General features: G+C 35.4%; 1 protein-coding gene across 2 annotated transcripts in view; it reads left to right on the top strand.

The window, feature by feature from the left end:
• Window positions 1-967: 967 nt before the first annotated feature.
• The window catches only part of LOC129757655 (ATP-dependent Clp protease ATP-binding subunit clpX-like, mitochondrial), a 35060-nt gene continuing 18654 nt past the window's right edge, over window positions 968-17373 (top strand). Inside the window, exons 1-2 of one of the 2 annotated variants that reach the window (XM_055754935.1) lie at window positions 968-1135; window positions 1320-1556. In XM_055754935.1, coding sequence (XP_055610910.1) covers window positions 1484-1556 — 73 coding nt within the window. In that variant the 5' untranslated portion in view covers window positions 968-1135; window positions 1320-1483. Of the gene's footprint in view, window positions 1140-1319; window positions 1557-17373 lie in introns of both variants that reach the window. The other variant, XM_055754934.1, reaches the window with a different exon arrangement.

The raw sequence follows: 17373 nt of genomic DNA, 5'->3' as shown, positions 1-17373 counted from the left end.
GGATGACCACGATCATTGTTCAAAAATGCCATCTTTTTTTTGGTTATTGTTTCTTTCGGCTCAAGTTGAGGACACCAACGAAATAAAAATAATAGTTAAATAAAATAGTAAACATGTAGACGATTCCAAAATGGTATAATTTATGAAAATTGGTTCAGCAGTTTTGAAGATACAGCCAAAATAGTAATCCGGGTCTATATGACCCTAACCGGCTAATTCTCTTTTTTTAACCTTAAAGGAAGGTTAAATTTACTAAAGTATTGCCAGTTATTTTTACAGCTAACAGTAGAAAAAAAATGGATGATTTAAAAATTTTCTTAGAAGTTTATACCTTTTTGCTAAAATGTTTGGTTAAAAATGTTTTTCATTTAATTTTTTTGATGGAATGTTTATTAGATGTATAAAAATTCCATCAAAAATCAAAAAAAAACTTAAAAATTGAAAATGTCAAGTTCTTAGGAATAATTTTATTAGTGAAAATTTGAAAACAAAGGCTCTTGTATTTTGTATCTTATGATTGTATGAGTTTTTTTTAGATACCCCCTCCCACCATCGATTTTTTTGTGAATGATGCGGTGAACAGGGAAGGGTCTTCTCTATTTTCTTCTTATTGATCCCAACAAAAAACACCGTTTAGTAAACATCCTCGGAAAATTACATCGTATTGAAATGATCATAGCTTAGATTATACATAAGCTTTCCTTGAGTCAACCGTCTCCATAGCCTGTTATTTATATGGTTGTTCTTTTTTTTTAAATCGTATCCAAGTCCATTTTCCTCCGTAATGAAACATTCTAACAGTTCCCGCTTGGAGTTCCCACAGTGCGCCCGCCTATCAGCCAGCAGTTACTTTCGGGTCGGGGTACGAAATGAACGTTAGTTTCAACACACAGAAAAGTAAAAAGAGAGAAAAAGTTCAATAATATTTCAGCGCAGTTCGTTCTTGCCAGACTGGCCGCGGCGTCAAACGTGATCCACCCTTCGAATCGTGCAAACGCTGTCAGTTACTCGCGCGGTCGGAGTTTTGCGCACGCGTGAGCTTTGTTAACTGATCTCGATCGTCTGATCACACTCTCGAGATTGTTGTTTACAAACTCGGTATATGAGTGTGGAACCAATCAATTTTATTTAGCATGTTGGTAAAAACATTTGCTAACCGCAATTTTGAAGCATCGAACGATATAATACGTCGCATTGGGGAGGTTTCTTGTGGGATTTACGACATATCATCTTGCATCTCTGCATTGAAATATAATAATTGAAAACTTGTCAATAGTGTTCATCTTAAACTTGAATCGTTTTTTTCTCTTCTTCAACAGAAAATCAACAGTGCATTTGAAATCATTACGTAAGGCCTCGTGTGAAGTTAAAAAAGTGTATTAAGTTAAACAAAAAAAGGAAAGTATTAAAATTTCAGTGTAGAAGTACTACGACAGATTCAATCAAAAATTAACGGCCAAAATAAGAAGTACCAAGAATCGAAATGCGCAGTGTGAGGAGCAGTCTGACGATTGGACGTTTGGCGATCTACCCGAGAAACTCCAACATTCGGACAGGTGAGTGAGCGTAAAGCTTCTTTATGGTTGTTTCTGAATTATAGCTCTAAGCGGGTTGCAGTCGGTCAACTCAAAATGTACGTGAACCCAAATACGCGTCCTTGGTCGTCATCGTGACATCCAAAGTTTGTTTTTTTTCAGTTTCAGGGTAACACAATAAATTTTACTACACTGTCTGCACCCCTCCTGGTTAGAAGACCTCTCAAGAAGTTGGCCAGTTAAATGGCCTATAGTTAATTTAGTCAGTCACTCGGTGAAGCCAATGACCTTGATTAGACTTGGGCCGAATGATACGGCGGAATTTTGGCAGGGCAGTATATTTAGATTGTGCTTGTTACTTCTTCCATACGAAAATTGATCACAACAGACTGACTGCGGCGACTGAACTGCGCCTGCCTAATGATAAATAAACAAAAATAATCAGCCTGGGCGTCGTCGTCGTTTGCCATTTGCCATCACAAGAAATTGGTTGTCTTGTTTTTGTTTTATTTTATTTTCGTGCGGTGTTTCCATTTCGTTCGTTGGAAGCAAAATCCTCGAAGAAATACAAACTATTTGGCTGGCTTAAACTGGCGCTGCTATGTGATAATTAAATTTTCATTCAAACGATCCAACACACGTGACAAGTTTTCGATCTCAGCTAAATTCTTGATTTTTTGATAGGTGATAGAATGAAGAACTACCTTAAAATTTTAAAGTTTAGAAGGTAGAATGAGTCTGTATATTTTTTTACCGTTCTAAAGGAACCTATATTTTATATAGGTTCCTTTAGAACGGCAGCTTTTCAATTTGATAAATTTGTCATCAATAATCCTCGCTGCCGTGAAGATGAGCAGATTCATGTTTTGTTTAATTAATCAATTTTATATCTTAAGCTTTAAGGAGCCTTACTGGATATCTGCAATTTAGCACAAAACCATGAATTATTCCTTTTTTTTACGTTGTTCGTACCGTCCCTGCACTAATGGCCGCGCATTAAACTATGATGAATGTTCTCTGTGCCGTTATTATTACTTTTTGCGTTATTCGTACATGAAAAAGAAAAGATTTATTTCACGATGGAATTTACACCATCAATAAAAACAAAACGGAGTAAGACCAATAAGACACCCTGTTTTATTAACAAAAAGAATTTGACGAGCGTTTTAAATAATTTTATTATTCAAGTTGTCTGTCCAGAAAAGTTTCCTGCGATATGCACTTCCGAGCTTACCCTGGAACGGCTTCCCCCTACGATCTACGCCGATCGATGCGGAATCCTGAAAATCGAAATAATAGAATCTCGTATATTCATCTTTTATATTTTATCTGGTAACATCGACAGTGCCAACCTGACCGAAATGATTCCATTACATGTTTCTTCCCGTGCTCTGCGCAATTACGAACCATTAAGGATTTTTTTCGATTACAGTAGTTTTACCATCTTTATGGCATTCGCGACTTTATCAACGTTGCAGTTGGCGGACCTTTTTTGTAAAACTTATCCGATGTTTACTCTTGGGCTCGAACTCGCGGACATCGGCTCAGGAGACAACAGACTTGCCAACTGAGCTATATCACAAGCCCATGAACCATTAAGAATGATAAATTACGGACGAAATGAATTTTATAACCTCTTTGATATTTCTTGTAAGCTGTTTAACCAAATGTATTCATGTTTTGACTTTAATATAAGTAAGGATAGTTTTAAGCGTCCCGTGTTTAACTACAGATTATCTGTCAGTAGGCAAATATCCAGTAAAGTTCATCATATTCACATTCAAAATTTTCTTTTTGTTGTACTTATTGTAAAATAAAACAGCTCTTGTTTACAAACTAAATTTTTTCCCTAGAACGATAACACATGCGTACAGATATCTAGTAGATACAGTAGTAAATATTGCGGTAGGCCTAGCGCATTCCACGAGAACCGGGCGGGTTGTGGTTGGCCCCCTGGTATGACTAGCAAAACAAATCATTTAGCTTTCACCTTGCCATTACCCACATGTTCAGCTCGCTCAGTAACCTTCATCGATAGCAAACCGTTGATGGCAGCTTTGTGGCCGGGAAGGTCAACAAGAACAAGATCCCTGCCCGATCGTCGTCGTCGTGGAATGGGCAGATTTTGAAAAAAAAAAGTGCATTCTCAGTGCACTTCGGCTTGGACTTCATCGTATGCATTACAAGTACACAGAGGCCAAGCACACAACACAACTTGAACACACATTGCTGAGCCGGTTTGAAAACAAAAACAAGTTTTGCATACCTACCACCCTCCTTCTCCTCCTCCTTAGTTGAGAGTTTGAGCGAACTGGAGCGGTATTGAGGAAGTGTGTATCTGTCAGTATACAATCGAGATGAGTGTGGTTTGTTTTTTTTTCTACCTACTACTTCTCACGTAGTTGAAGTGAGTGATTATTGCTATATTTTATCGTGTACTTGAACGCATCGAGATGATGGGGTCGGCTATTGAGCCGTTTGTCTCGTCGTCAGCCACAACAATGTCAACTGCATTCGTCATGGCCGGGGGCATCATCGATCGGCTGAAGTAATTCATTCAGCTATCGGGACTTGCTGGCATTGACCTATTTCAAGTAACGCATAATATTGCTGATATCGAGTGAATGCCTGTTGTAAGTGCATATCTAGTAAATATTGTCGTAAGAGGCATCTGCATTTATGTGTTTGAGTCTTAAAATGCTAGAATACACTGAGAAGGAATTGTTTAATCTTATCATGATAGCTGGTGTCAAAAAATTACAGCTCTTTCTTGTTAAAAATAAAGCTTAATTAAATATCAAGTTTAAAACTGCAGTGTAAACACTGCACAATGGATTAACTCCACTAGTGAAAAAAACTGTTATTTTTGGAGTTGAATTGTTTTTGGAAAATCAGAAGAAAAATAAAATAATTCCATCGATGAAAAGAAATTCTTTCTCTTTAAAAAAAACCTTACAAGAAATTTAGTACTGTGGTGTACATAAATTACGTGACGCTCTTAGGGGGGAGGGGAAGTAAACTCGATCGTTTCGATTTGTTACACAAGGGAGGAGGGAGGGGTGCTCAGCGTTACGTAAAGATCTTATTATGTAGGCGGAATTGGATCATAGCCACAAAATTAAAAGAGTAATTCTCAGTTAATTTTTTTTTATATTGGCACATTTGAAATTGACAACACTCATACACACCACTCACAGTCGTGTACTTACGACTCGCCTTCCACAATCTGCAGTATGCATTCGTAGAATGAGTTCCTTCCTTTTCCTGGTTTCTGCACGGCGATGATAAAGAGAGGGAAATTTATAGAAATAAGGGACGTGAAAACGTTTTTATTTTGTTTCTTTCATTCATACGCAATTCGATTGCGCTGGGAGGTTAATGCCGGCGCACAGTGGGGCAGACCTGACCAATCGATGGTCAAAACCTCATAACTTTTTAAAATCAAATCCTACTGGTTTGAAGTCTTCTGAAAAGTTGTTCATCTGATCAAAACCTTTACTGCCCCTACTCGCATAACAGTCCCATATGAATTTTCGTCATTTTTCATCTAACCTGACAGTTCGTCATTTTGAACAAAGGGCTTCAATATAAAACAATAAAAAAAGAGATTTTGTTCTAGAAATTTCGAGAAAAATATCAACTCGTGGCTGTCCCATATGAAATATACTCGCATAACAGTCTCATATGTGAAATACCACGGATTTAGTTACTTTTCCATTTTTTTTCGGCGAAATAGTCTTTGATTTATTGCTTTGAATAATTTAATAAAGATTCAATTCACTTGATGTCGAATTATGCACACTAGTTTTCGAAGGCAAACTAGTAAGAAGGAAGGAATGTCTTCCTCAGCGAAAAACTATCAGATGTAATCAAAATCCTAAAAAGATTGAACTTACATTGAGGAATTCACGATATTTTTCCAAAAATATGTTTGTTTTTCTGATAACTGCGTTTATAAGTTCAAAAATGATCAAATTTAAGTCTTAGGAAGTAGCTTGGTGAAGGTGAGCAAAACATATTCTGTGTGGGACTGTTATGCGAGTAGATTTGAAAAAGGTCTCAAATATGCTCGCTTAACAGTCCCATAACGAATAAAAATGGTGCTCCCGACCTTATCAATGTCCCAACTTCGAAAATTTTAGGTCTTACGATTTATTATGACAACCTAGAACACCGTCCATCAAACGATTTTCGTTTATACTGAACGTTGAGGTCACAATTCAAAAATATATTCCAAAACAGAAAAAGCTGATTTTCTCGCTTGCTTGTTTTTGAATATGGGACTGTTATGAAAGTAGGGGCAGTTTATTTGATGTAACTTTTTTCATCTAGATGTTGTGAAATTTGATCTAGATAACTTTGTTTAGCAGATTTTCCTTATCAACTTGAAGGGTACTCAGTCGATCAGTGTGGAAATTATCACGTAAGGGTTTTTAGGACCGGTAAAAAGTTAAATGATGGTTTAAGATCCCCCCTCTCGCAAAAAATGGGGGGCCCCTTATACAAATGTTTGCTGAATATTTTCAAAACTCTTGAATTAATAATGCAAATAGACCCAAAATTGTTAAGCAACCACAAACGATCTAACAACTGGTAGGAACTTGACAAGAAACAAAGCAAGCAAATTAAACCAAATTGAACCAAATTTGACCTTTGAGTATTTCGGGGTACGACAAATCGTTTATTATGATGGCATAAAACCCATTCCATCTATTAAACGAATGCTTCCATACAAATTAAATATGAAAAATATGAACGGCCAGTTTCTGAAAAGCATAAATTTCTGACGATTTTTTGAAATTTACAAAAAGGGTTTTTGGCCAAGCTTTCATAATTCCTGCATGGACTATGGAAATAACAAGAAAATTGTTTTTCTATTAGTCGCTTAGAGGGTTAAAATACTGTTATTTTTTTGTCTCGATAAAATTTGGAAAATCAATTACTGAATTATCAATATGAGTATGGGTTTTTGGTTGCCAAATAATCGTATCATATCATGAATCGGAATTTGATGTGTTATCTAATATGAACGAAGTCCAAAACTCTTTGTTCCTACTACCAACCGATGAAAATGAAGTTAATCTTGATTCTTGGCATACTGTCTCTAAAAAACAAAAAAAAGCTGCGAACTAGATTGTTTCCCTACAAGCGTGTTAAAAAATAATAACTTCCATTTTCTCATATTTTAACGAAATTTTTCAACTTAATCATTGAAACAAGCAGATTTCCAGAGTGCCTTAAAATAGCCAAAGTTACTCCTATTTTTAAATCTGGTGATTCGGATGATGCTAATAACTACCGGCCAATTTCAACTCTTAGCGTTTTCAGTAAGGTTTTTGAGAAATTACGGGTAAAAAGAATAAAAAATTTTCTTGATCAAAACAATATTCTTCATAAACTACAATACGGTTTAAGACCCGGGTCTGGCACACTTGTTGCAATCTCTGAGTTAGTGGACTCTATAATCAAGGAAATCGATTCGAAAAATATAGTTGGTGCATTATTTCTCGATCTAAAAAAAGCCTTCATACGCTAAATCACGAAATTTTGTTGGCTAAAATGTACAAATATGGGATAAGAGGGTTAGCTAATGATTTAATTCGAAGCTATCTTGACAACCAAAAACAATGTGTCGTTATCGAAGGAACAGAAAGTGAATCTAATAACATCTGCGTTGGTGTGCCTCAAGGCAGCAATATAGGGCCGATTATTTTTCTTCTATACATCTATGATATATGTAATCTTGCACTAATAGGGACAGCAAGGTTATTCGCTCTTTTCTATACAGGAAAATCCCCAATCACAATCATCGATAATCTGTCCATGTATTTTCATAGTAATATTCTTTCATTAAATTACAAAAAAAATAGTTTCATGTTTTTTCATTCTATTAGAAAAATTTAACCTCCCCATCGTGACCCAAGGAAAAGAGCTTTAAATATCTCGGGTTACATTTAGATGTATCTCTTTCTTGGAATTGTCACATACAAAATTTAGAGAAACAAATTTCCCTTCTCTGTGGTGTACTCTGGAGATTAAGGCTATGATCTTTTAGTATCCGGGCAGTTACAAACGTGTGTATTTTAAAAATTATTCGTTTGATCGAAAACTTTCTATGGAGGAAATGAAGGTGTTAATATGACATATTTAATGTAAAAATAGAAAAAAAATTATCAATGATTTCAAGAAATACTCTAACTTTTTCATAAAATCTCTTTTTTATCTTTACACACTTTTTTCAGTCATGTATTGATTTATTTTTTTTACCACAGAAGCAAAACCTTTGCAAATTCATGATATTTTACACAAACACACCTGGAAAAAGCAATTGGAATCTGGTTGGAACCTTTTCATAAGTAGGCATCTCGAAGAATTTGATTTCTTAAATCCGGTTTTAACATAAATTTTGTTGTCCATCAGAACACATCTGTCATATTGCGTAAAAACCGGATGCACAGATTGCAATCTTTGGAACTGATCATTATTAGTTATTTTCTTGGTGTCTACTAGTCAGGCAACACTTTTTGCCTGCCGGAAATGGATTTTTTGCATTATTTAAGGAGTCTCCATTCAGTAATCCCCAATAAATTTTTACCATATTTAAGATCAAGGGTTGTACTCCGATGGTTGGTTTGAACTTCATGTGGATCCTAGAGTGGCTTCTTATATTTCTTAACCATTTGGTTCGAAAAAAAAAAAAACCAACAGTTCATGAGCTTTCAAGTCAACAATGAAGAATTTTCGAGGCGCAAATTGCGTAAAAGGAGCAAATTTGTGCAAAATTATTTTTACCATGTCTTTTTGCATCGTAAATATTTCAAACACACGTTAACTTAAAAATCTATCAAAAATAGGCAAGATAGTCCTTTTTATTACCAACACAACGCTACTAAATTGCATATCCGAGCTCTATTAACGTAGCTATCACCGAAATAAAGTGCCCGGATACTAAATGATTATAGCCTTAAGAAACTTTGTACCTCAACATGTTCTGTTGAAACTTTACTATGCATTCATTCACTCTTTGCTAAATTATCTTATAATAGTTTGGGGACGCGCATCACAATCAAATCTCCAAAAACTTCAAACTTTACAAAATCGGTGTTTAAAAAATATCTACAAGCTTCCTTGGCTTTATCCAACTAGACCAGTGGTTTTCAAACTTTTTTCACTCACCGCCCCCTTTTGCCAAATTTTTGAGCTCAACGCACCCCCCTCCCCCCCCCCCCTGGGCAAATTAAAAAAAAAACTTGGAAAAATATAATCTGGATAGTTGAACAACCAATAGCTTTTGGCTTTATGTTGTTGTAAGACTTAACTTAAAATTCATTCAAATTTATATGAGGCCCTCAGAGCAAATGGGGTTAGGGGGTGATGTCAAATGGTCGTTTCTGATTTAATAATGTCAAATGATTTTTCATATTTCAAACTATATTTCGTGATTCTCTTCAGATTTTTAGAATTTTATTTAAATATCATTAGGTCTTAAAGAAAAATGCCACCAAACATAAAAACATAAAAGCGTGTTTTCTCGAATTTTTTAAACCCGTTAAAACAAAAATGAACAATTCAGAACTTATTCTCTTTCCAAAAAAAATTCATTCATATGTTCTTTCCTAAAACTATCACTAAATCACAGATGACACCATTTTACACAGATTTTTTCGAAGGTTTTTTTTCTGTTTTGCAGATGTTTTTAGACAATACATTTTAAAATTATCAAGCATTGCCATATGAAATTAATGCTTTTTAGTATAACCCAAAATACTCTTACAAAACAAGATCAACATGTAGAGCGTATACAAAATCTGAGACAATTTAGAAAAATCTTTTAGATACATTTTTAGAAACAAAAATTAAGATACTGGAACAAAAATTTGCCTGCAGCTCTGTGAAATAATAGATATTTTAGTCTTGTATGTATACTTCTGTAACGTAATTTCATTGTTTTGAATCGAATTTATTCTTTGTTATTTCAAAGCTACGTTTTTTCGTGTATGTAAAAATGTGAATTAGGTTCTCACCGCCCCCCTCAGCCCTTAAAACTCCCCTCAAATTTCATAATTGAGCTCACCGCCCCCCTGGAAGCTCTCAACGCCCCCAGGGGGGCAGTAGGGACCACTTTGAAAACCACTGAACTAGACTCATTTAATCAACCACATCCCTAAATATGTTACCTCTAGTAGACATTTGTGACTTCCAACTATAATGTACGTCTTTGATAGTTTATACTCAACAACGATCATCCAAAATATTCATTACAAGACTGCAATAAGAACACATAATACTCGCCACTTAAATCAATTACAACGATGTCGATCATCAACTAGCTTAGGTCAGAAAAGAATCTATTTCATTGGTCCAACAAAATATAACTCTCTACCTAACGAATTAAATGAAACCAATTCTCGTTCATTTAAAAAAAAAAGTTACTCCAAATATTCAAAACTAAATTAAGTCGTTAAAAACAGTCGAACAAAGTTAGTCTTAAGTACCTATTTTTTAATTTTTGCAGCAATAATTTGTTTATAACCTTTTTTTTCCTGTTGGGGTGAGAGTCCACTGCGACCATTAAGTTGATCTATTGTGGTATTACCCCGCGTTATTATTTTTACTTTGCTATGCTACTTGACACCCCTGCACTATTGGTTGAAGTTGCAGTTGTTTTTCCGTAAGCACTACGAGCACACACATAACTAGGTAGGATCTCCAAGTGCAATCTAAGTTCCCTTGAAATGATCCATCCACATGCATGTGCTGCATCATTGAGGCGTACAATTCCAAGGTATACCCGGCTAGCATTTCACTAATGCTAAAACCGCCAACCTTCATCATACTATGTGTGCCTGATTCCTCTATTCCTGGAACCTTGCTATGAGACGGATGTTGCTAAAGAGTCGTAGTTAGTTGGAGTTGTAACCGAAGTAGAAAATCGCCGTGGTTCGAATTGTCGCAGTAGTACACTTCGAGTTGAAATTCGTTAGCCTTCGTAAAAGTGTCGGAAGTCGACGGAAGTGTGGTGGCTCAAAACTAACCCCCTGTCTGACTGAAGAGGCAATCCGACGGCCTATGTTTGGACACCCGGAAGGCAATTCGTTGGTAAGTCGTTGTACTTTATTGAATCCTTTGAGATCTTTGGGAGTGAAATGCGCTTGCATTGATTTTCAAAGAGCCGACCTATATTCCCAACGATATTGCCAGTTTGCTTCTTCCCTCTGTAGAGCGCGAAAACAAATTGTCCCCCCCTGGGGTAAGAGTCCGGGCAAAGCATCTTGGCTGCTAGCGCCATGCTAGTAGTAATATTCGCGACTATTGAAATTAAAGAGGTAAAATATCCACTACGTAACATATGTCACGACCGGGATTCGATCTCATGAACGTTGGCTTAGAAGACAAGTATGCTATCCTCTAGGCCACGATCTGCTGGCTTGTTTATAACCTTAGTGAAACATTCAAAATCTTATTAATTAGTTTTTGTAAATTTGTTTTGTTGTTGTTGTAAAGAATAGTAAAATGTCATTTTAACATGGTTCTCTTCAAAGGAAATATCTTTCCATTGAGATTCATTAAAAAAAAGGACTAGAATAAGCAAAAAATGGCTTCAATTGTAACTTTTTTCGGCGTTACGTTATTTTCATAATAGGTTGATTGATCTTATCTTATAAATCTTATAAAATGTTTTCTCTAGTAAGCAAATTTTGAATTACATCCCATTGAATGCACTGATTTTTTTTGCAATCGATCAGTAAATAACTTAAACGAAAAAAGTTGACGATTGACAGAAAGTGGCCAAATATAGCTCGTACGTTATAAAAAAAAGAGTTGAAATGCACAACAGGACGACAAAGAACGATTGACAATTGACATGCGAAAATGTTGACTCGCAGGTATCGCTATTTTATCTTCTGTATTAATCTTCATAAGTGAAACCTAAAAGTGATCGAAACCCGCAAAAAATTGATTAAAAAAAAACGGGTGCTATAAAGCCAAAGACCCCACTCATTGCTAATAACATTATAAACGCACATGTGAACCTAACCACCCTCTCGGAAGACGCGGCGCCGCGGAAAACTAATAAAAAACAAGAAGAGCGTAAAAAAAAACTCAACTTAGGACCGAACCGGTGTGTTGTGGTGATGACGACAATACGACGATCGATCGCAACACAACAACCGGTTCGATTCGATTCATCGAACACAACATCTTTGTCTAAGCCTGTCTGTTCGTCAAGATCAAGGTCGAAACCGGCATTTTCCTTACCAGTTCAAATATTTAATCGATTGTACAAACTTGATTTTTGTTGCTGCTGCTGCTGCTGCTGCTAAGGTTGGATGACTCCTTTAGCGCAGTCTGAAATGTACCTAATCTGCCTGAAAAAGCTCGATCATCTGATATCTACCATCCGAATGAGTTTGTGTCAACTTCCAAACAAAACTACCGAGCGTATAATATTCGCAGTGTTCGGCGGAGATGGAAATGTTTTTTTTTTGGATTTTCTGACCTATCATCTACGTTTTTTGGCCTGATGTGATCCGTGCATTGATAATATAAGAGTAGAGAAAGGAGTCAATTTAGTACAATAATAACTTTTGAAATTCATATTTTCATAGGTTGAGATAAGCGCTAAATGCGTATTTCCTTATAGATTTACTTTTCACTCATTTTAGTGGGTTGTGTCTACGTAAGAACTTTTAACTAATAAAAAATAAGATTTCGGTAAGATTTCCAGGGTGGCCAGCGAGCCGAGAAGCCGGGAAACAACGGGATTGTCATATATAAATATATTGATTCCTTAAGCTCATTCATTTCTTCACAATTTTTTTTCCCCAGAACCTTCACAATTTATTTAAGTATTCAAGGCTTGCAAACCATTCGAAGAAAGCGAAAAGAATCGGGATTTAATTTCCGTAAGGAAAATATGGATAAAAATCTAGAATTTTTATCAAAATCGGAATTTTTGTGTTCAGCACTTACATTTTCAGTGTTTCAGTTTCAGTCCCCAAATATTTTATACGTATTTTCAATATTTTAATTAACGAAACGTAGCAGAAAAAATCTCGCCAATAAACTCACACAAACTCACGAATATTGTGTGTGAATAGTAAAAAAAAAAAGTAAAACCTTAAATAAATGTAGGGGAGATAAGGGCATAACGAGCACCCGAGGCATATTAAGTACTTCTCTTTTCTACAAAAGTAAGCATTTTCTTGAATAAATTTTCATGAGGAATAGTTTCCTTCCTCCTATAGTATTATTTTTTCACAAAAAAAGAAATCTCCTTATCATCTTTACAGAAATATTTAAACAAAAACATCTAGGTTCTCAGGTGACGAAAATGTTAGAATTTTCAAGCACCAGGAAATAAGCTTTTATGATCTTTGCATCATCTTGATTTGAATATACGCACTGCTACATGATAAACACATTGTTCCTCAATTTTCACCATCATAATTTTTGGATTTTTCACTTAAAATAATTTTAAAACGCGTTTTTACTTTAATTTGTTGACTCGGGGTGAACAGAGCACAATTAATCGGGGCACGATGAGCTTTTTCTGCCGTACCATCTAGCAGCAAATTCAACTCGATGTAGCCAACTGAATGATAGAGCTACAGCAGCACCAGTTTACAGATTTGGCCTATTGGTAAGATGTCGGAGAGGTAATCAGAAGTCTCGAGTTCAATTCTTGTCCGAGGAGATATTTTTTCGTTTACCATTCATGATTGATTATTTTGATTATTGCATTATATGACTAGTAGCATCTTGGCGGGTGATGCAAAGCACCAAAAACATAATGTATGAGTGTGTGTGAATTGTTTGTATTTTACAAACTGTCACACACTATTTAAGTATTCCTTTGTTTGATGGATCTACGCCTCACCGTTTATTGTGAAATGCATCGACCATAAATGGTAAATGAAAAAAAAATCACCTCGTACAGGAATCAAATTCGAGCCTACTGATTACTTCTCCGACATCTAACCAATAGGCCAAATCGTCAGATGAAACAAGTTAAGCTGTAGCTCTATTATTCAGTTGACTTCATCGAGTGAAATTCGCTGCTAGATTCCACTGCAAAAAACGCGCTCCGATTAATGTTGCTTATACTGCCCCAGGGAGGGTTCTCGTTATGCCCCTATAGTGACTGATTTTCAGCTTTCGACGAAAATTTTTAAAATGCATTTTTAAACGTTTTTATTTACTTTTTCAAGTATCAGCCAATTAGGAAATAGATGTTTTCAGTGTCTGAACACGAAAAAATGTGACTTACCATTACATATCTGTTTTCTATGGTTAAATAAGCGTCTTCCTTAAGGTGGCCATTATGCCCTTATCTTAGATTAAGCTTAGATTTTCGAATTGGCTTTAATAGCGTTATTTAATGTGAGAATTATATATTTTATAGTACCCTAGGCTCTATTGGGTCACGGCGATGTTGTGCTTTCTTGTGTTTATGGAAGTTCACGGTTTGGAAACAAGCTCAAAAACTAACATGAACCTGACAGGGCGGTAGCACATAACCTTATTCGATATGAGATCATAGAAACTTAATTTAAAAGTGGTTTAAAAATTATAATGATGTATAATTTTTCCTTTGATGATCCATGTTGATAAGGTGAATGGGAGTTGAAACACTTGCCCTCCCTTCCATCGGACAAAAAGAGCATTGCGCAGTGGAAATATCGGTTGTACTCCATTTACCCGAAAACCATTGCCCAGAATGAAAAATCCCCAGAATTCCAATCGCCAGAAAGAACCATTCCCCAGAATTTTTTTCCCCAGACGAACCATTCCCCAGAAAAATTTTCGCCAGAATGTACCATTTCCCAGAATTTTTTTCACCAGAATGAACCATTTACCAGACATTTTTTCGCTAGAAGAACCATTTCCCAGAAAATTGAAAACATTTATCCCTACTAGAAATGAATAAAAAAAGGAATTGTTACAAAAAAATGGGGTTTCATAACTTAATTCTTTTGCGGCAAAGCCGCAACCAACGAGGATGAAGGGGCTGAGGCGGCACAAAGCCGCTGAAGCTCCCAAATCCGAGGTGGCCGCCGACCCGCCGTCGGAAGCGGCGGCCCCGTCACATTGGTCTAGGTCTGCCGGGGCTTCCTAGGTCTGCGTGAAAGCTAGGGGTGATCCCTTAGCCCCGTCCGCCACGCGACAGCGTGAAGGACAAAACGTCTTTCAAGTTCGAACGCGCAGCGTGAGGAGTCGGATACCAAAACGGTTTTTAAAGGACCATGGTAAGCATTGAATCAATTAAAGTTCCATAAACCATAAACAAAGCACAATATTAGTTCTAAAATAAATTTAGTTGGAAAATTTCAAAGTTGTAGTTTCATTTGAAAAAATCATTTTGAAAAAATGAATTTCGAATCATATGAAATTTACAAGAATTCATTAGAAAAAAAAAAACAAATAAAAATACAAGAGGAAAAAATCTGGGATTTGTGCCATTCTGGGGAAAAAAATTCTGGGAAATGGTCCATTCTGGGAAAAAAATTTCTGGTAAATGATGCATTGTGGGGAATTTTTTTCTGGAAAATGGTTCATTCTGGGGTTTGATTTCGGGTATTTGTCATTCTGGGAAAAATTCATTCTGGGCAATGGTTTTCGGGTAAATGGGATACAATCGGAAATATCACAATTGGATGTTTATAAGTTGATATTTCCACTTGTTGACCACCATGCGCAAGTTAGGTTATAACAGATAGTATTGTGAAAGATAGACAACTGTAATCAATCTTTTAGGATAGTCTATTTAAGATACTGGATAGGTGGGTGATTTAATAGTAGATACCATTATTAGTTGAATGAAACCGTTAACAATTAGGTACTAATATGGTAAATAGAAATAGAATAGATGTGCAATGGTATTCGTCTCCCCAATGCTCTAGTAAGTGTGCATTTGCGGTTTATGAATTTCGGAGGCTTATTCTTAAATCAAGCATTTTACAAGATCTAGAGGCTCATTGGATGAGAATGCTGTTTGAACTGCTGTATCTTTTTCGTTGTAATAGGTACTTTTTTCTGTCGTTAAATTATATTTCAGGTCCTTTATTTTTAAAGAAGTTCTCTGAAAAACAAAAACATTTCTAATACAGGCTTTAAGCAAAGCATACGGTAAGACATGTTGAACAGCTTCTTCGCAGGTGAGTGTTCTCTTATTATTATTATTATTTTTTAGTCTTACTGAAAAGAATATCAACAAAAAAAGACTTCATAAAGGCAGCAGTGTGTATGATAGTGAAAATGATGGATAAATCTATCATTTTCCTAACAGGGTAGTTAATCACAATCTTATTGAACGTAGTTTCATATTAAGATCTATAAGAAAAAGCTCTGAACATTTTTAATTAGTTTTAATTCTATAGGTTCAGATGTGTCCATTTTTAATGAGCTATGTTCATAAGATGAATGGAAAATGAAACACTTGCTCTCCCTTCTGCTAAACAATGCACAGTGGTGCAGAACAGCAATCTAGCTGTACGAAATTAATAGCGCCCAGGGATGAAGAGATAGACATTTGATGTCTTCAGCAACATTGTTCAGTTTTACAAGGGGCATATTCTAGTATCAAAATTTTTGCCGAGGGGTCCACCGATAGCGAGAGAAAAATGCTAACTTTTTTGTTTTTCAAATTAGAGCTTTGATGTCTTCGACAAAGTTGTTTATCTGATCAAAATACATAAGTTTGTTGAATATGTCAAAGTCCTATCACATCACTCTCTGGAGTTACAGTCAAAGTAAAAAAATCTCTTGAAAAAACAGTTTTTTTAACCTGACACGTTGTAGATTGGATAAAATGGTTCGCTGTCTTTGAAACAAAGTTGTAACAAGCCACGATCTACATTGTCTCATACATTATGATGGGTTTAGAAGTTCCTGAAGCTCTATAGAAAGCATTTAGTGTATTTTATTGGCAATTTTGGAAGGCTCATCCATCGAAAAGTGCACATTTTCGCAACATCCCATTTTTTATGATTATTTTTGATGATAAGCGGAACCATTTCCATTTTAAATTAGCGCGGACATCGGTGGAACTAGTAGAGATTTGAATGTTTGAAAATTTCACATTTTATGTAAAAATTACCTATTTTACTTATAGAAAAAACGTTAAAACATTTAATTTGTTAATAAAGTGTTGCAGTTTTCTTTTATATATTTTGTTTTATTAAAAGACATTTAAATTCGATTTTTCAAATTATTTAAACCCCAAAAAATGAATGGAACTTATCTGTTAAATTTGGTAGAGCACTAAATTAGTATTTGAATTATAGAATTTTGCCATTGCAATATAACTGCTATAACTGGTTCCAAGTAACTGTGACCAAGTAACCAATCTTACAAGCAATTCGCTTTTGTCTTTTCGTTGAGTCATAAGTTTTAATCGAATTTGAATGCCTTTTAATAAAAGAAAATGTATAAACGGAAACTGCAACATTTTATTAATCAATTAAATTTTTAAACGTTTTTTCTATAAGTAAAATAGGTAATTTTTACCTAAAATGTGTATTTTCAATCATTCAAATCCCTACTAGTTCCACTGATTTCCGCGCTAACTTCAGATGGAAATGGTTCCGCTTATCATCAAAAATAATCACAAAAAATGGGATGTTGCGAAAATGTGCACTTTTCGATGGATGAGCCTTCCAAAATTGCCAATAAAATACACTAAATGCTTTCTATAGAGCTTCAGCAACTTCTAAACCCATCATAATGTATGAGACAAATGTAGATCGTGGCTTGTTACAACTTTGTTTCAAAGACAGCGAACCATTTTATCCAATCTACAACGTGTCAGGTTAAAAAAACTGTTTTTTCAAGAGAT

This window comes from Uranotaenia lowii, chromosome 3 (genome assembly GCF_029784155.1).
Source record: "Uranotaenia lowii strain MFRU-FL chromosome 3, ASM2978415v1, whole genome shotgun sequence".
In the NCBI taxonomy this organism is placed as follows: domain Eukaryota; kingdom Metazoa; phylum Arthropoda; class Insecta; order Diptera; family Culicidae; genus Uranotaenia; species Uranotaenia lowii.
Note: the sequence above shows the minus strand (reverse complement) of the source record. Positions and strands in the feature narration are given on the sequence as shown.